Source organism: Oculina patagonica, chromosome 7 (genome assembly GCF_052425735.1).
Source record: "Oculina patagonica isolate OP01 chromosome 7, crgOcupat, whole genome shotgun sequence".
NCBI lineage: Eukaryota > Metazoa > Cnidaria > Anthozoa > Scleractinia > Oculinidae > Oculina > Oculina patagonica.
In genome coordinates this window covers 18,537,396-18,556,786 of record NC_135764.1, presented here as the reverse complement: position 1 = coordinate 18,556,786, position 19,391 = coordinate 18,537,396, and the positions used below count along the sequence as shown (strand labels likewise).

General features: G+C 37.3%; 2 protein-coding genes across 8 annotated transcripts; one reads left to right on the top strand and one right to left on the bottom strand.

The window, feature by feature from the left end:
• Nucleotides 1-1,250: 1,250 nt before the first annotated feature.
• LOC144659782 (uncharacterized) lies at nucleotides 1,251-12,586 on the bottom strand. Of its 7 annotated transcripts, none has more exons than XM_078520286.1 (13): nucleotides 12,524-12,586; nucleotides 12,091-12,191; nucleotides 10,650-10,700; nucleotides 10,361-10,402; nucleotides 9,652-9,837; nucleotides 8,289-8,590; nucleotides 7,839-7,988; nucleotides 7,010-7,130; nucleotides 5,962-6,021; nucleotides 5,191-5,816; nucleotides 2,759-2,788; nucleotides 2,219-2,353; nucleotides 1,251-1,618 (listed from the first exon to the last, which is right to left on the bottom strand). In XM_078520286.1, the coding sequence occupies exons 2-13, from the start codon at nucleotides 12,140-12,142 to the stop codon at nucleotides 1,571-1,573; spliced, it is 1,803 nt and encodes a 600-aa protein (XP_078376412.1). In that variant the 5' UTR covers nucleotides 12,143-12,191; nucleotides 12,524-12,586; the 3' UTR covers nucleotides 1,251-1,570. The 7 variants fall into 7 exon arrangements, with proteins under 7 accessions (XP_078376412.1, XP_078376411.1, XP_078376413.1 ...); XM_078520285.1 differs by having other exon boundaries at nucleotides 12,091-12,194; nucleotides 12,524-12,582; XM_078520287.1 differs by lacking the exon at nucleotides 12,524-12,586 and adding an exon at nucleotides 12,276-12,377 and having other exon boundaries at nucleotides 12,091-12,194.
• A 1,833-nt stretch (nucleotides 12,587-14,419) lies between these two features.
• LOC144661449 (uncharacterized) lies at nucleotides 14,420-18,007 on the top strand. Its single transcript, XM_078522224.1, has 5 exons — nucleotides 14,420-14,923; nucleotides 15,300-15,391; nucleotides 16,086-16,148; nucleotides 17,231-17,269; nucleotides 17,483-18,007. The coding sequence occupies exons 2-5, from the start codon at nucleotides 15,337-15,339 to the stop codon at nucleotides 17,782-17,784; spliced, it is 459 nt and encodes a 152-aa protein (XP_078378350.1). The 5' UTR covers nucleotides 14,420-14,923; nucleotides 15,300-15,336; the 3' UTR covers nucleotides 17,785-18,007.
• Nucleotides 18,008-19,391: the final 1,384 nt, after the last annotated feature.

Sequence of the window (19,391 nt, the reverse complement as noted above, 5' to 3'; positions counted from 1 at the left end):
CCAGAAACATGCGGATCTAATCTGTAAAGTCGTTTTTCCGTCTTCAATAAAGAAAACAAAATTTCAATCAGGATAACACCTGCTCTTAGACGAGTAATTAAAACCGAGATCCCGTGATTGGATACATTGCATTTAGCCGTGAGAGGAGACACTTGAGCTGTTTGTTTTACAAAAGGAAATCTTCATTTACGATATGCATGATCAGGAAGCCGAAGCTATAAAAATGGTTTCAGGTATTTCACATTAATGTTTACGAAATTTGGAGTTCCACTTGAAATGTAGAGAACGTAACACTAAATTTTGATGTACATATGATGCCGCCCTATGAAGAAAAAGACAGGTCACAAATTGGTTTTCTTGCATCAAATAAATGTAATTGTTATTTTCATTACCTTTAGACAATCATAAATAATTTTTCCTTTTTTCTCAAGGATAAAGTAATTATATATCTTTTTACAGGAATAAAATAGAAAGCTCTCTTAATCTTTTGATTAATCGAAAACCCGAAATCAGGATGGTATTGTCATTTGAGTATTGGGACATGCGGTATATCGAGATGATTACATGGCCAGTTTATGTATTTTTTCCTTTCGTCATTTGAGATATTCGGATCACCGCCCGTGAAAATTTAATAAAAAATAATTTCTGACGGATCTTACTTTTACTGTGCAGAGTGAAATTTAATCATTTCTAGAAAACGATGTTGTCAAACTGAGATAATACAGATCAAGTTTTTACTATTTGTGTGTGAGAATTTTAATTAGCAGCTATTTTTACGCATACGGAATTGTAAATGTTGGGTCCATATAATTTTTGACGTTCGCTGTCATTGTTCGGTCGCGAAAAAAGCTGAAACAGAATAAACATTTCCGATTACGGAAAGTTTAACTGGCCGGACAAAGAAATCAAGGAATTCCGGCAACCAAACTAATTCAGAGTCACTGCAAAGAAAGGAGTATTAGTTAAGACAGCTCACTGTGTGAAGACAAAAATGGTCCAGACACTCTTTAAAAAATCTTAAATATGGACATATTTTATTGAACGCTTAATTTGAGTGGAGGGTAACTGAAACGATAGGTGGTGTCAAAATTGATAGTAGTACAACCGTTTGAAAGGAAAAGGGCGCTCCGATGCACCGACGTCTGGAACACATTTGCGAGGTTTGTGTGTAAAAAGGTTTGGGAAAGGAGAGGTGGAAAGGGAGGGAGAGGCGAGAGTCCTTGAAACTGCAATAAACAACCGTCAAAGGGTTCCTCTCTGTATTTGTATTTATTTATACACGTTTGTTTTACTCTAAGACAATATCAAATAAAAAATGTCACACTTTAAACGTTTACTACTTGACTTTGGCCTTGTTGATCACACACGGGTCATGTTAAATAAGTTTATGAATTGCCTCCAGTGGAAAACAGTTGTTCTTCGTTTGATTGATTTTTAACCGATTGTTTCAAAACAAATGTTATTAAAAAACTGCACATCATCTTGCAGTATATGTTGTTAGGGTCTAACAAAGCTTATCGGCTCTATATCCTCCTTCTGCATGTTCGCCAAGTAATGGGATAAGGCGGCTTCACAGCGTCTTCGAGTGTTTCGAATGTTGCTTCTTCATCATTTTACTCTAAACAGGACAAACATAGGCACAGTTGATATAAATTTCCTACTGAAGTGAAACACAAAAAGTAAGTAAAATGTTAAAGTTATTGAATTTATTTGTATCCTCTTAATCCTTAATTCTCTTGGAGAATAGGGCCATGTTTATTTATATGGGGATTCGTAAATCCAAATTTTGCAAGGGTTTTCTTGCAGCGAAAGTAGGACTAAATCTGACACTTACAAGCTATTACAAGTAGACAATTTTCAAGTCAATATGCTTTTTTTCTGAGTAAACTTATTTCTCTTTTCATTACAAATACAAAATAACAAAGAGAAAACATAGAAATAGAAGCTAAAACAGCCACGCAATTGCTGTTATTAGCAATTAACATACAGTGCTAGTTATCAGTTGATAAGTTAAGGTACAGATTTAAAATGACAGAATGGAATTGCTCTGAATGGAAGTTTTGGCGCCTCGACATTGCAAAGTGACTTTAAATAATGACAGGTTTATAAAGGTGCTTCCAGAATGGAAATAACTAAATAATAATAATAAATACTGATTTACTTAAAAATAGATATCAGGAGAACTTAAATACATGTTATAAGAGTATGCTACACCAACCTTTTTTTCCGGTACTGTCTTTCTGTCTTCCAAAAGCTGCTTGTTTGGCAGTGAACTCTTTGCAGTTTTATTGTATTGCTGCGATGTTTTATTATGTTTACTCTTGGTATCTTCCTTTTGATGTGTCTTGGAGCGCTGGGAAATAGTCTTAGATTAGAATGACTATATAGTATGTCTTTTGCATATGTTCTTTCCGATAGAGTGACTAGGAAATTGAAATACACTTGCTTGTTGTGAATTCAAAGTAGTCACGAAGAATCAATAGAGGTGCTCTTTCTTACAGCACGCTTAATTATGGTAAGTTCATTGTTATTTCATTAATCAGACACTAAAATGGAATATTTGAGTGCAGGAGTTTTGTATGTAAGTAGCTATAATAATAATAAACATAATATAAAACAAACTAGTGAAAATGATGATGATGGTGTCCGCCCAACTGAGGTAAAACTGTAACTTGAAATCGCATTTAAACGTCGTTCACTTGTGCTCGTGGTGTAATGTGTAATTGAAACTGTCAGTAAAATAAAGCCATATTGTTACCTGGAAGTCACTTGGTCTTGTTATTGTGGACTGTTTAAGGATAAAAGTAAGTCATCAGTCGGTAAGTGCTTTGTCAGTTTGTCATTGAGTGTCATAAATTATGCCTGAAAAGGATATGGAGTCTGCAAGCAATTTTCAAAAACAATAACTGCGCAAAAGAGACAAAGTTGCAAAGCATCGTATCGTACACAGACTTCTGGTGATTAACAAAAGTGCCAGCGCAAATGGAAGCAGAAGAATTGCAAGTGATTGTAGCTTACAAAGATTGCTTATTAGTGCAAGCTTAATGTGACTTAGTGTTTTTATTATCCAACTCCGCCTCGTGGAGTACAAATAACACGCGAAACGGTACATCTCATAATTAACAATTATCCTGCGCAATAATATACATACAAAAATTTCTGCATCTTCATTGGCTGAGAGCACGTCAATTAATCCCAAATAGTGCAGAAGGTTGAAGTTGAGTGCAAAAAGTTGAAATTGAGCGCAGAAAGTTGAAATTAAATTGATTGACAGGAAAGTCGGAAAGCGCGCCAAAACAAAATGGCGGCCGATGTCGGAGTGTTTGAGAGAGCAAAAATCGAGTAAAAACATAACGATTCATGAAAAGTTTGACCGATTTAACGAAAGTTATAAGTATATAAACCAAAGTACTAGGAACTGGACGTTTGTACAGCACAAGAGAGGCTTTGCAAAACTACTGAAAGCTACCAATCGTGGATTTTCTTACGCGACGGCTCGTAAAGAAGAAAGCGTGAATTAATTACAAGCGTGAATTGAAGTTGGACATTTCAGCCCAAACCAATACAACTGAATAAGGATAAAAGCACCTGATAATGCATGACAGAGAGATTTAAAATTCCCCAGCGGTATCTGGATTTTACAAAGCCTGGCATCTACGTTATGTTCAAGAACGAATCGAAAAGGTAAGCCACTGAACACGTTTTGTTTGTCATCCACTTCAAGTGAAATTTTTGTACAGGTATGTGTGTTATTAACAAGTGATCACATGATTTTTCTCGTACAATTTGGGATAAATCAGCACTCGTTAATTTTTCAAAGAATACAAATTGCACTCGCCCTACGGGCTTGTGCAATTTGGTTAGCCTTTGACAAATTTACTCGTGCTGATTTATTCCAAATTGCACTCGAAATCATGTAATTACCTATACAAATCGCACGGAATATCGCCTGATACTTAGCCGACGGTGCCGAGGCCGAGTTGGCTAAAATTAGACGATATTCAGCAAGATTGAGCAGGATAATTGTTTTATTATTCAACAAATTCTCAACAAACCACATTTCGCAGATTATTTCGATTTCGCAGATTTCGATAATTTCGCAGATGTAATTGTGCAGCGCTTTACAAGATTTCGGACGAATCTTCGCAACCTACGTATATATAGGGGAAATGGTAAAAGGGGGGGGGGGGGGGGGGGGGGGGAAAAAAAAAAAAAAAAAGAGAGAAAAAAGAATAATAAAAAAAAAAAAAAAAAAAAAAAAAAAAAAAAAAAAAAAAAAAAAAAAAAAAAGGGAGAAAAAAAAAAGGGAGAAAACAAAAAAAAAAAAAAAGGAAGAAAAATAAGAAGGAAGAAGAAAAAAAAAAAAATAAAAAAAGGGGAGCGCGCGCATCTGTTGAATAATAACGTAGGATATCTGTTATGTACGGATGAGAGATTACGTTAACATTTTGACCATATATGTGCAGCGCGCGCATTTGTTGAATAATAAATATACTTGTACCCCGCAAGTTCCATGTAGTTCTCTTATTCCTCCTTACCGCGCCAAAGATCTAAAAACGTGCAAATTCAGGACTTTAATTTGGGAAAGAAAACGTTGGATAATAAATCTTTTATTACACCTTTTCGTGTGTAGGCTCGCTAGCTGTACATTTTTACTCTATATTTCATATTTTGTCTCGCCCTACGGTACTACACTCTGAAATGTCTTATAGGATATAGACATTGGGAATTCGTGTTAGTACAAAGGGTCTGAATATGGAATTAATATTTGTTTTGAAGGTGAAACAAATGAGGAGTCAATTTACAGGACCGAGCAATGAAGAGGATGTTTACGAACATTATAAATGCCTCTTTATTGTGCGGACACCAATCATCTAACAGGGAACACAGTAATGAAACACAAAATTATTCAATATCTGTACCTTCTAAAAGACAACCAATTTCAATACAACACCCATTAAGTTTGTTTACGAGTTTATTACTATTATTACTACTTGTCCGTTAAAGACTACCATATGCTGGAGAATTATCTTAAATGACCAGTAGCATGACTATTGAAAGAGCTGTAAATTTAGCAAAGCTTTTATCGAAGAGAATAGCAGTGCCAGCGTGCCTTTGAAGAAAGCTAGGCGACAGTGAATTGGTGCATCCTCTAGTACATATATATAGGCATTTTAAGTGCTCACTGACCTTTTTAAATGACATTTGTTGTTGTCCCAACTCTGCCCCACCACCCATGGCCTGCAGCCCTGTTAGTCCTCCACCCATCATGCTTTGTAAACCTCCTTGTAGACTGCTACTTTGAAGACCGCCTCCCATCATGCCTTGTCCTTGTAGAGCACTTACACCACCACCATCGGATAACATTCCACCTTGGACTTGCTGTCCTCCTGTGAAGGCGGATGTCATGCCTTGCATTCCTTGAACATCCTGAACACCTTGCATTCCTTGTAAGGGTCCACCCCCTTGGAGGGATCCATCAGTCATGCGGCTTACCGCAGATTCACTCAATCTTCCACCGCCTCCCAATGCCGCTTGTCCTAACGCTTCCTGTCCCATTGCACCTGCCTCCATCGCCCCTCCAAAACCCGTTCTTTCTGTTCCTCCTAGAGGAGCTTGTTCCATTGGTGCTGCCTGACTTTGTCCACCCAGTTGTTGCGCCCCTTCAAGACCTCCAAAGCCTCCTATGCCGCCATTCAAATCTTGGGTTCCACGTGCTCCTAGACTACCGAGTTCCATGTTGCTTTGTTGGGAGGCTCCTCCTCTCATCTCGTTTGGTAACATTTTGTCTGCTTGATGAATGAGGCTTGAGATTTCTTTGAAGGAATTTTATAAACAAACAATTAAACGGGTCATTCAAACACACCGTTATTAAAGATGACTAACGTATTTTTTGTTCGTAGGAACAAAAAAGGAAAACCACAATTTCCATAAATTTTATGAACGGTTTGTTGAACCAACCTGGTTGTACAAAAGATGATTGTTCGGATGCATAAGGTGTAGCATATGCTTGAAAATCTCCTTCGTGGGCAGGGTTTTAATGTGTCCATCATCATGCAGGCATGCAAAAGGAAGACACGTTCAACAAGACGTCCAGTTAGAACATGCATATTAATCACAATTGTGCAATTCATTTTAAAATATAGCTATTTAAAAAACTTGTTGAACAGAAAGACTTTTTTTGGACTTTACAAATCGAAATACTTAAGAACAGACCGACAAACAACGAGCTCAAACAATTATATGTGTCAATAGCGATAGTGCTGCTGTCCATACTTGGCCCGTATACAAGCAACTTGATCGGAGATCCGGTATCATTCTTCTCTCAGCATTGTTTGAACTTGTTATGTTCGAGGCTGTCTGGTGCATTTGAAGCATACATAAAGTTTTTAAACTAATGTATTGCAAAGGAAAATAGTGAGAGGACTGGTCAAACGGAGTCGCAAGTAGACGCAATGTGAAAGCTTACTGGCAACTCCGTTTGGTCAGGACTTGCGTGCATGAGAGTTAACTTGCGTACACTGGCTTAATGGTCAGGGTCAAATTTGCACGCATGTCAGCGTAAGTTTTTCACCGTTTGGCCACCTAACATAAGTCATTGCAATGTTTGTTGTTTGCCTTAAAAACCGAATCGCAGCGCGTTAGTTCTGAAATGGCTTTTTGACAACTTGCCTGCTCTTCCGATTAAACTTGCAAGTCCACTTAGCTGCCAAACGCAAGTTTCTACGCAAGTACAACTTGCGTGTACTTGCAGCACCGTTTGGCCATGCCTTAAGGTCCTTCAATACCTTCTACTTTTGTCAACCTGATATGATTTTGTTATGATTTAGATAAGGTAACCTAAGATTAATTGAATTACTTAAGATAAATCAGTATATTAATTGGATCTTTGTACTTTCTTACTTTAAATATAAGAAAGCTCGTAAAACCCCCAGGATAAGACTGACAGGAATCGTCAACGACCTATGCCCCTCCCACAGGTAACACGACAGTACACTGATGTGCTAACCTTGGTTCTCAGAAGGATTGACTACTCCTTTTTGTTGACCTCCTACAAAGGCCATTGATTGACCACCTCTTCCTTCTTCTGGAGAGCTAGAGATTCTCTGTTGCATACCTTCTTGTTGTGCCTTTTTTACAAAAAGAAGACGGTTAACAGATTGTAGTATCAATGAAGAACCCCACGCGATATTCCAAGAACAGCAACGGATTCCAAACACTGACACTGAATAGGTGGCTATTTCTACTTTTATTTCATCTACACATTTTGGAATGAAATGGTCCCGGGGAATGGACTTCTTTTTTGTTTCAAAAGATCATGTCTGCATTTTTTAATAGTTGAATGGCCTTTTTAGAATATGTTTTCAGAACGACTTACAGCTCGAGAACAATCGAGTTCGCCAACTGCGCAAGACATTATATTTAAAATATGGGCAACTGCTATCATTTTGTTTAACGTTAATTCTTTAAAAATAGTTTTTATAGGGCTCTTCAATGATGGAACTTGTGAGACATCGACGTCAACGGCATTGACAACATTGGGTATACCAACGCACTTAGTAATGCTGCGTTAAAGAATACATGCACTTGCTGACGGAACAATGGGCTCGAAATTTCTTTGCATTCAAAATTTCTTATTGGTTATGCAGCTCGCACCTTCATCTTGCGCGTGCCTATTTTTTTTTAATCAACAAAGCACTCGTTCATTCTTACATAATGCATAGGAAATGAATCGGTTTGTTATTTATTCATAATTAATTAAAATAACTGCAACGAGCCCCCCCCCCCCCCCCCCCTTGTACTGCAACGACGACAACAAGGCAAATGTATTCTCTTACCCCTGCAGGAGCTCCACCAACCACTGAAGCACCGCCATTGCCAATTGATGCAGAACCGCGTGATGACTGGGACTCTGCTGCGATTGCACGTTGGATCTCATCCAGCTCATGAGCACTTTCAGAGGCGACCTGGGCTTGAATGCTTTGTTTCTGTCAATTTTACAAGAAACAGCTTTGTGTTATCAACGTTAAAAGTGTTTTTGTCAATGTACGTGGTATGCGATATTAATCTTTAACCTCACAGTGAACCGACATTTTTGCTTAAGGCTCTTACCGTAAAAGAATCAAGAACTGTCCGTTTTAAATGCGCACAGTACTTTGGAAAGGAACAATGGTTAAATAGAACGCATGGTCCAGTTGTTGGCTACGCTTTGTAATGAACAGTTTGGAGGCATGTTTCTTTTAAAAAAATCTCTTCAAGTCATGTTGTCCTTTGTTAATAAACATTACCTCTGCAGCGTCCTGTCTTTGGATGTTTGTGGCCCAGTTGACACCCTTTCCTCCGTCTCCCCACCCTGCTCCCCCACCTCCTCCTCCACCGCCATATCCCTCTCCTGTTTCGTATTTCTTTTCCTCTTCAGCCTCCATGGCCAAACGATCCTCCAACCTGGTGTCTTCCTTGTACGCATTGTTGTTGCCTGCAAGGTCTCCCAGCTCACCCAATCCCATCATCTTGCCCATTCCTCCTGGCTTTCGGTTCACTTTATGCTCTTTTACTCGCTTTATGTGAGGTCCTTCGTCGACGTCACTTACTAAAAAGCATAGAACCAGAATAAAATTAGCAGCGAGTTAAATTTAAGCAGTCGTTAGCTGTTTTTAATATGTCCAACAACTGAACAAGTACAATGCAAAGACCCTCACAAAACGTAGCAACACTTCAAAAGGGTAACTCATTCCAGAAGGATTTAAAAAAAGCTTTAACGCATAATTCGTAAATTTTATTAAAGGAACTTGCGACAAACACGCTTCCTTTTACCAATATCCATGATCTGCAAGGTATCAGGGCAAAAACATTACACGGTTTAGTTTTCAGTGAGTTTTGTTTTTAATTGACAGAGTTAACACCTTAACTTTCCAGTGGCAGTGACAGGGATTCCCATCATCCAAATGACTGGAGGTTTATTTTTATAAATTCGTAGTTTAGGATTATGTTTTCTGTATATTAGGTATATGATGTTATTTATTTATTTTTAATTATTTTTTAATATTGTTAATATTCTTAAACCGTAATTTTAGGTAGTATTGGAAGATGAAGAGCCACTCTTAATATTATTATTATTATTATTATTATTATTATTATTATTATTATTATTATTATTATCATTGTCATTGTTATTATTATTATTATTATTATTATTATTATTATTATCATTATTATTAATGTTATCTCGTAAAAATAAACGATGTTCACGAAATATTCGCCACATAAAAACGGCCTCCATACGCCTTGTTCTGTCGTTTTTTTATCAAGAATTATTAGACCAACACGGGACGAATAACACTGAGCAATCGTAATAAAAAGTAAAAAATTTAATAGAATAAGCCAGTGAAAACACAATGCAAATACACGAAAACTCTCCTGACCAAGACGCGACGAGTTTGGTTTTGCATCTAAATCGAATAAATAGGTGGCGAAAGTTTTTCAAACCAAACATAGAGCGTAGCATAGCAAAAGCAACAGCAATTTTAGATTGCTTCCCACTCTTAATTAAAAACGACTTATTATCTTATCTGAATATCTGAAACGAGCTGTCAAAGGAGAGAAAATGTCTGCTACTTCTTTAGAGAAATTAAATAGACATGTAAAGCGTGCCTAAATTTGCATGTTTTCTGACAGGCAGATCTGGCTTGTCTTTCCCAGTCTCATCACTGCTTCCGTGACTCGGTTCAGCCGACTCTTTGATGCTTTGAACTCTTGATTCGGCCTTATGTCCGTGCTTCACCGCATCTTGAGCGGCAAGACTAGCGTCTAACTCAGCTTTTTGTACTGCTTCTTTAACTAGAAATACAAAACACAATTTGTATTATTGAGACTTGAAAAACAACGGTTTCTCAGTAATGAGTAATGAAATCAGTCTGCCATTACAGCCTTACCCTCACAAAGGAAAATTGCCTTCTTGGCAAAAAAAAAAACGACAACGTAAAAGTACTTATCCACAGAGAAGGAGACATCAAAAACATTGAATTTGACTTGTAAGGAGTAAAATTTTGGGGTATTGTACATTTTTCTCGCTGTAAATCGTCAAGATATCGCTTGAGGTTGGACGTATTTGGGACCAAAACACATTGTGTTTTCTCGAACAACAAAGGAAAAAACAGCGATTATGTGAACGGTGTGAAGTGTCACCTGGAATGCTATCTGGGTGCAACTTCGTTATCAGGGTTCATGCATAAACTCGACCTACATCGAAGCCATAACAATAGAAGCATGCACCTCTCGCCGACTCATTCGATGCGTCCGGCATTTGTTCTCCACCTGGTGATCTGTATTCCGCATGCATCGTTCGAAAAAATTCACTCACCTTTGTCTTCCAGATTTACCGACTTTGGAGTCGCCGGATGTGCTAAGAACGAATTAAACATGAAAATATTTGTATTTTGTTGGTGTATCAGAGCCGAATTATCTAGTGATCGATAATGAACACGAATTTTCAAATGAACCCGTTAACTTAAGCAAGCAGTTCACAAATTTCATGAAGTATTTGGTGACCTTTTCATCTCAACGAACAGTCCTCGAGTTCCTTGTCTCTGAAAAGACAAATTAATTTTGCATGCGCAAAATATAAAGATAAAAGTATCAAGGAAACGTACCTTCTTCTGCTCCAGACTTTTCCGTAGAAGTTTCGAGAGGAGCCGAGAGAACTGAAGAAAAAGGGTCAATCAGAACTATTGGTTACAACTCAAAGGAACGAAATAAAATAGCCTGGATAACTGAGACCTCGACCACTCCAGATAAATCTAAAGAAGCAAACAAGCGAGCAAATAGACAAACAAACAAACCAACGAACAAACAAACATAAACAACTTCCAGGACAACAGATAACAGACAAACCAACTTACGAATGTAAAACATAAAACAAATTTTGAAGGGTCACAGAAACAAACTTGCTTCTATATGTTTGGGCACAGAAAATTTATGTCGAAGATGTCTTCAGTGTTCGTTAAGTTGGTGATTTTTAAGATAACTTTGGCTCTATTGCCACCAAAATTCGTCCAATTCTGTACCTAAGCGCCTGCTGTATCGATAGAGCGGAATTTTGGTTTCCTCAGTATTTGATTGTTCCATCGGCAAATGTTTGATGGTAAAACCATGGATCAGTTAAACTTCTTCAATTGAACATTTGAGACAAAATGTCTTCAAACATAGTTAACTCCTCTTTAACATTGTGGTGACGATATTTTGTTTCCACACTTAGCGAACACAATGACTGGCTCATTTTCTTGTCAAGTGCAATCCAAAAACACTATCTATCCATACCTGGAAAGCGACGCAGTTCCATTGTTATTATTTTTTAACAAGAGAGTAAGTAAAGTCACCTCGTTTTAAGTAAGAAAACAGGAGTTCTCGAATTATAAAATACAATGTAACACCTGTTGCACTCTCACTTTGCTTTTTCTGCTGCAATTCAAGATTGTTACTGACACTGGTCAATTTACATCCGGCCCATGGCATATGCAGACTTACGATATATATCTAAAAGCACACCTTTGTGTTGCACATCATTCAATGCATTAGAAAATAAAATAACTGATACTCTGGTGGCCATAATAGCAATTTACATTCTATCCAGACTGCTTCAGCCGTGTTGTTTCAGCCGTGTCGCGGTATAATAATTTTAAAAATGACAGCATACATATGAAGAGATTTATAACAGCGAGAAAATGGTCTCGCAGTCAGTTAAAAGACTATTGAATTAGTTTTTGTAGCAACATTTTCAATATTCATTGTTCAGTTCTGGGATGGTTTACAGGAAATCAAGTATGACAACACAACATAACCTCAACTGAATGGAGTAGGAAAACTGATAAATTGACATTATCTTCCTAACAGTAAAACATAATAATTACAGATAATAACATAAACAAATTAAACAAGACGCAACTAGGTCCGCACGGGAGACATAACTTTTGTTGCGACCTGAAGCACAGCAGGGAGATAAATACATATATCACAAACATATCTCACAACAAGTCAGCTGTATGTATATTGTTATCCAGACTTTGTTGAGTATCTGCTCATCGTTCAACTTACCTGTGTGCGACAAACATAACGTAAGGCACGTTAGAAGAAGTCTGTTGTTCATTCCACGGCCTTTCCTTCCTCGCTATTGTTTATTTATCGCAAATTTGTACCTGCTAAGAAAACGATAGAAGTTTATCACCAAAATTTATGAATGTTCTGCGAAATAATGACAGGTTTTACTGAAAAACATTTACCAAATATTAAGCGACAACAAATTGCATCGGTAAAAAGTTCTAAACGTTTCCGCTTCTTTAAGGGATTATCCCCTTTTTCGATCCTCTACACCAAATTGATTAAGAGAAGCAGGTCGTTTTACTTTGTTTGTAATGACTGTTCATTGTTTATATAATGATGCTTGTTTTCGCTACGAACGTCCACAATCTACGTTTTATATCTAAATATACATTCGTGTGGCCAAACCGTCAATAAAATAGAGACTTACCGTTCAAAAAAATAAAAATCCGAAACAAAGAGGGCTCGTAAACTTTTCCTATTTGGTCATTTCCGATAAATGACGTCATAAGAACCAAGAAAGTCTTTAAACTTTATCAAGATTAAATATTTACTACTGCGCTCTGCAGCTTTTTGAGTTCACAAAACATCGGCTTAAGAGCTAGTGAAATTAAAAACCCCAACATCAACTTTATGATTAAATCAATTGAAATTAAGGCGATAATGGTTAAAAATTACTTTAATTGCGGTAGTATTTCTAGTTTCTTTGCTTCAGGAACGCTTTAACTGTGCTCATTGTTTCGTGATTTCTCACCTGCTGACTTCGAACTTAAAAACTATGACCATTCTTGCAGATAAACTGCTTTATTACTTCGCATTGGAGATACTTTATTGTGCCATACATGCGAAAGAAGGATCGCTTTTAGTCAGTGAATGACAGGTGCGGGAATCAATGCGTGAGATTCAAAAACAAACAACAACAGAACTTTTTTGGCTTTCCATAAACGGTTCCTTTGTTTTCACGAGTATAAATAATAATAAATCACAAGCTGAAATTATAGCTTGCTCCCAATCGATCCATAGCTTATTGGTGGTGTCTGCACCTCTTGGTCACATGACCTTATGGCGGAAATGTGGCATACGACACAACGCGCATGTTCAAATTTCAAGAGCTGAATTTCGAATAACATTTTGAACATTCTAGAAACTATGTCTCTTTGTACACAAAGTCACTAGTATGTTTGCTTCTCCCTGATCATGTTTTATTATTTTCTTAGATATCCATTGTTTTTTTTTTTCGTTTTAGCTCTTAGCACGGCACTGCAAGCTCGTTTCAAGAGCCTGCGTTCCCCTTATCCAGCGGTCGGGAAACTCAATGGCTCTGGATGAATCCAAAACCGGACCCAGGAAATCCTGGTTCCGGTGCGATTGTGGATGAAATGAACAAGTTTTTAACAGCCAATCAGATTTCACAGTGTTTTTGGCGGGCTTTCAGACTAGCCCAGAGGTTCCGATCCTTGGCGCAGACCAGAAGGATCGCGGCCTCTGGGGACAAGATTGACGGCACTGTTGTCCTGCACAACATCTAAACAATCACATCTTTAGAAACAAAATTTTTATTTTACAACTTTGATACATTGATATAGTCCCGAACGAAAGATTCGAACAGTTACGCTTTTAAAAGCATTGTGGGACTGAGATTGAACTATTTTCATCAACTGATCAAATGGAGGATGATAACGTATTTCACTCGCTTTATTTTAATGCAATGTCAACACTGAAGCATCTAACTCTGGAACCACCTCTGGTTTTAGCCGAAAATATACTTCCTCTATTTTCTTTCGTCAGAGCTCCCGGCTCCCGGTCCTCAAGATAACAGTCTTCGAACTAAAGTCTGGCCTAACATGAGTCCGATTAGTTCGTGGACCATTTTTTCAAAACTAGCCTTTTACCTCGATCTGTACCACCAACCGGGACAATTTATGCAATTGTCACCCAGATTTGTCAAAATCACTGCCTATGTCCTCCCCAGAAAGCAAAACGTGTTTCACGAAACGCACTCTCCGGGTGCCCAATGAAATACTTCGTAAATCACGACGGCGAAGCCGACGACAACGTGAAGTGGAAAATTAATTTTCACCATAACTTTGCATGTTTTTAATGAAATAAACACTTTTTCAAACTCAGCAAATCTACATAATAGCTAGTATAAATTAATTTTCCACCTCACGTTGTTTTCAGGCTTCGCCATCGCGATTTCTGAAGTATTTTTGGCCTCCTTACTACCGGTATATTTATTATGAACAATGAAGATTACTTACTTTGTCCTTTACATTTATTAAACTGCCTTAGTTTTGAGAACGTTGTTCCAAGAAAAATCCATTGAAATGCAGAAATGATGTGATTCTAATGTGGTACAAGGAAAACTTGAAATATCTTGGGCTCAAACGCATAGGAGGCGTTTAAAAGTACGTCTACCTGAGGTTTGGCGCCTATTAATATGATGACAACAGGTTGAAACAAGAACGACCTGTCGCTTTAATGACTGTAAGGTATACCGTAATAGAATCTAGTTCATACGCCTCCATTCATAGCACATCAAATGAAAAAACGAGGGACAAACCAAGATAGATTTTTTATAACTTAGTTGGAGCAAAACAGGAGCCATTTTTAGCTTACAAGGCAAATGAAGCTCAAAGGTAACCTGTAGGAAGAGAGAAAATCAGCGAGTGGCTTGTGTTGGTGGCAAAACATTACGTCATTAAAAAAACTAGGACGACTAAAAGTAGCCGGTATGTCGCAAAATGTAAAAGGAGAAATGACAGTGTTTAAGACTACTGTTCCGTGTTGAAAGCGACTAGACTTCGGTTGGACGAAGGGAAACGTTTTGGTAAGTAAAAGGTCTTCTTTCTTTTGTATAACTGGGATCATTTTTTCATGGCAGGTGTCGCGGTTAAGTATCAGTTTTCTCTCTATTTACATCCCGTCGGCTGAATTTAATTCAAAACTATCAATGCGTGAGTTATGCAATGGATCGTCCCTTACTTTTGAAGATTTGCAGTCAAAGACTAACAAATAGTTTTTACCTTAATATGGAATACAAATGCTGCGTGGTTTTAAGGACGAGGAGTAGGTTCAAACGGGGGTGTTAAAATGAATTCCTTACAGTGCACGCACACGCCTTTTTGTTACAGTGCACGCACACGCCTTTTTGTTAATTTAATTGATGCTGGTTGTTATCATAAGCTGATTTTCTTTCGGTTTAGGATAAAATATCAAGCTTCACGCCATGTTTTCAAGGTAATGAAGTGGGTGGTAGTCACAGCAGTTATAGCATGTCTGGAGGTGGTCGCCGCGGGTAAGCTGAACACTTAACGCCTCATTGATCTTCTTTGTTCAAACATGTTTCCTACTTGTGTTTGACAAGATTGTCAAGTTTCGACGGGTAGTAAGACAAGATTGAAAAAAATGTAAAAAAACAGTATTGCCTAGTCATAAACATCAGGAACTTAATTATCATCCTTATTTCCATGTATGATCACTTCCTTCAAGCTGTTTCCTTGAAGTTGGTATGACAAGCTATGGCACAGTAAGGAGAAAGAAACGATTGCTCACTTTAGGGGATGAACACTCTAAGATACTGGGTGTTAATTGTCCTTGTTTCAACGGGTTTGGACCTTAACTGTTAAGCTACAGTTTTAGTTAAGCCACATAATACAAAATTTTATTTATTACTTATTAAAGTAATTTCCATGGTTAAAAATTGAAAGGGAAAAATGAAAAAAAGAAGAAAAATTATAACAAGACTGAAATTGCTGAAGGAACCATAACGAACATCGACTAATGTATTGGGGCGGATCTAGTTTCTGCAGCTATTTCAAAAATCGTAAAGTGGTGTAAAAATGATAAATCTCCTATTAACCAATCTCGTTCAGGACCGTACTAAAAGAATGTCAGCCCTCGGTTCGAACTGTCAAGACTTAGGGCCGAGGGCTTTCAGTACGGCCCTCGCGCTTGGTTAGTAAGGTATCTGTGCACTATGTTCTTTTTAGGTTCTATAAGAAGGGTGCAAAAACGTGAGATAAAAATCGACAGACGAAGCCCGTGGGAATATGGTAAGAAGATATGATGTTCAAAAGGAATGACATTCTTTCACTCCCAGCCCCCTGGACTAAGTTCGCTACAATACAGTAAAAACCTGAGAGCAAGAACCTAACATTTTTAAAGAACCTGTTAGGCAAAAATTTGCAAATTAGATACCATTTTAATAAGAACCTATTCTATTAATTTAGCCTCAAATTTGGAAACAGGTTCTTATTTTCTAAAATTGATTAAAAGTGTTTACTTTTGGGAAATAAGTTTGGGTCAGTTTGGACAAAGCTTTACTGTGCACGTATATCGTGTCATATTCTAAATGATTAGTGTTTCATTTTTACATAAGCTTTTATGTAGTGAGCAAAATTTATACAAGGAATAGGCCGAATACCACTTAATTCCCTATAAAAATATTGAATTTTTTTCATCAGAAATAAAGAACCTATTAAGAACCTATTTAGACTAAATTTGTGTTAATAACCCTTTATGTAAGAACCTGTTTAGGCTAGCCTAAAAATTAATAGGTTCGTACTTGCGGGTTAATACTGTAGTATCTTTGTGAATGGATATGGCGCTTAACATAAGTTGTGATGGTGAGAGCAAACATCAGCTTGTATGTCTAGCAGAGTTATGGTCAGCGACGTAGTTCCACATACATAACGTATCTACTACCTTGGGTACAGTAAATTGCTTATTATTAATAATGGTAATCGGTAAACAGCATTCTGGGCGTAAAGAGGTTGCCTGTCAAAAGGTTACCATCTGGTTGCGGTGTCCGCCAGGGAAGCTTCCTTCTGGGTTTCAGGGAAGACCCTTTACGGCACTAGCAAGTTATTTGGTCAAGCAAGAAGTACACAAGAACTGTGTCGTTCCTATCGAAACAGGAACCAGGGATTTGTGAAAGACTCGAAAACAAACTTCAACAGTAAGATTTAAACAGCTCTGATCGACTTGAGACCTAAACTGACATTCGAATACATAAATTATAAACTCTTAATCTTGTTTCGAAATGAGGCCTAGTGAGCATACCTCCATATGAATTAAAATGGTTTACACTTATCCAGATATACCTCATTAACAACTTTAAACATTTCTGTTGCAGCTTTACTTAAATATCTTTTGGGAGACCCAAAAGGGAACCGTAAGTACACCTTAAATTATGCAATTTCTCGGTAACAGTCGATTAAAACATTTACTGACTAGAAGTTTAGCCGGAAGAATTTTCTCCTAAATTAAATTTGTAAGTGTGTATAGTCATTTATTGCATGGAACACATTAAAGCAGGATTTTATTTGCAACTTGCACCATCACAAAGTTTAATTGAAAGCCTAATTGCTTATGTCCTTATTTCCAGCAAACACAGCAAAGGCCTTAAAAGGAGAAAAAAGAACAACAAGACTACATCGATTATGTTCAGGAAAAATTCAGTTGCGCGATGAATGGACAAAAGATAAATCAATTTACGACAAAATCATATGTGGAATGTTTACTAGAAAAGACGAGTACAAGAAACACGAAGAACACGTGGCGAGGCTTATATTGGGACAAACAGAGAAAAAGACTTTAGATGAACAAAAGAATGAACTAATTAGAGCTGTCAATCGAATGGTACATGCTGCCGGTCCTATTCCTATACTGAAGTTTAAAGCCGGCTGATGATTGTGAAAATGTTTAGTAATTATCAAGTTATTACAGGTGTTATGTGTTGGAGCATGGAACTTCAATAGTTAGTGCAGATTTTTGTCTTTGGTGAGCCGAATTGATACCACTTTAACTCTGGTGAACAAGTGTTTTGTGGCAATACATCTCTTCTTCCGGTCGAATGAACGCACTGTAAGCCAATCTGTAAATTAGAACGCGAAACCCGAACTTTTAATAATGCTAGTACTATGGGACTTAACATAGGTACAAAAGTGATGGTTCCTCAACCTGTACGTAATTAAGATTGTGTCCTTGTAGTATAAGAACGCTTTTTTAAAAAATGAGAACAAAACACTGAGCCTTGTTTTTTAGCAAGGAGTACTCTTCGATGAAGAGTACAAAAGAAGAATTTTGTTTTAGCACGCTCATTTAACTTCGCACTTTGTGGATCGGCAGCTTTTTCACGATGGTGTGATGTTATTGTCGTCTGAATAAAACAAAGGGACAGATTCATAAAATGCTGACACATATGTCAGTATTTTATGTGTCTGTCCTTTTATTTTATCCAACACGGAAGGTGTGTCGGACATGCAGGCCTAAATCGGTTAAAAAAAAATTCGACCTCATTTCTTTTATTTTTTTTTATTTCAAATAGAAGGGGACCAATTTCGTTTGATAAAAAATGTTTAAAATCTGTTCAAGCCTAGCTGCTTTTTTAACCCCTTTTTTTGGAAGTTAGGTGGGGCCCCTTTTGGTTTTTGGAGTTGCTACCTTAGTGAATTTCGTGGTACATTAAGATAATACCCCCTAGTTTACGATTTTTGAATTTCGTCACCTATCATGATTTGATTTTTGATTACGCATTGACGTTACAAATATAAATTCGTTAAACAATAACGCGGTCAGTTTAAAAAACACAGGAAAAGATTTTAAATCTAGAACCAGGAAGAGTGCTTCAGACATCTTCTGTTATATAATTACCGTGTGATTCACTGGTACAAAACGGCATTAGAGAACTACACTAAGATAGATACTAAATATACGAAGAAGAAGAAGAAGAAGAAGAAGAAGAAGAAGAAGAAGAAGAAGAAGAAGAAGAAGAAGAACAAGACGACGACGACGAAGACGAAAGGGAATAGGAACACGAGAAATATGTAAGAGATAGATGGTGGTAATAATGATGAAAACCACTGGCTCGGGCTTTTTAGTTTTTTTTTTTAGTAAGTTCAGGGTAATGATGACATCGCGCGTACCTATAGAACAATGTCTCATTTATCAACGCTTTCTTTTAACTTATTGAAGGGCGCGACACACCATGCTGAAACCAAACAAGTCTTAACTAAAAAAGGGTCGATTAGGAATTTACCGTAACTAAATTCGGCCAAAGAAAATCCGGCCTATTGGAGCAGTTACTTGATATCGCAGGATATCAGGAGAGTAGGCTAAGCTTCTGGTTCGCTAATTGCAAATTTGGCTACAGAAACTATCATAATAGGCCTTATTCATATTCTCGGTATTGGAATGGAACTAGCTTGCAATGGAGGCTAAAGCCGGTAATCTTTTCAAATGCAAATGACTTGAAGCTGTTTTTAATGATATTCTCCGGCATGAGCAAGCTAGTT

What these genes read in the sequence shown, in the direction of transcription:
- LOC144659782 (XM_078520286.1), bottom strand. Translation starts at nt 12,142, where the DNA reads ATGAACAACAGACTTCTTCTAACGTGCCTTACGTTATGTTTGTCGCAC. An exon ending in GTTATGTTTGTCGCACACAG is followed by an intron (nt 10,701 to 12,090) that starts GTAAGTTGAACG and finishes CTTTTTCTTCAG; the next exon opens with TTCTCTCGGCTCCTCTCGAA. An exon ending in ATCATCTTTTGTACAACCAG is followed by an intron (nt 5,817 to 5,961) that starts GTTGGTTCAACA and finishes ATTCCTTCAAAG; the next exon opens with AAATCTCAAGCCTCATTCAT.
- LOC144661449 (XM_078522224.1), top strand. Translation starts at nt 15,337, where the DNA reads ATGAAGTGGGTGGTAGTCACAGCAGTTATAGCATGTCTGGAGGTGGTC. An exon ending in TCTGGAGGTGGTCGCCGCGG is followed by an intron (nt 15,392 to 16,085) that starts GTAAGCTGAACA and finishes TGTTCTTTTTAG; the next exon opens with GTTCTATAAGAAGGGTGCAA. An exon ending in GGGAGACCCAAAAGGGAACC is followed by an intron (nt 17,270 to 17,482) that starts GTAAGTACACCT and finishes CCTTATTTCCAG; the next exon opens with CAAACACAGCAAAGGCCTTA.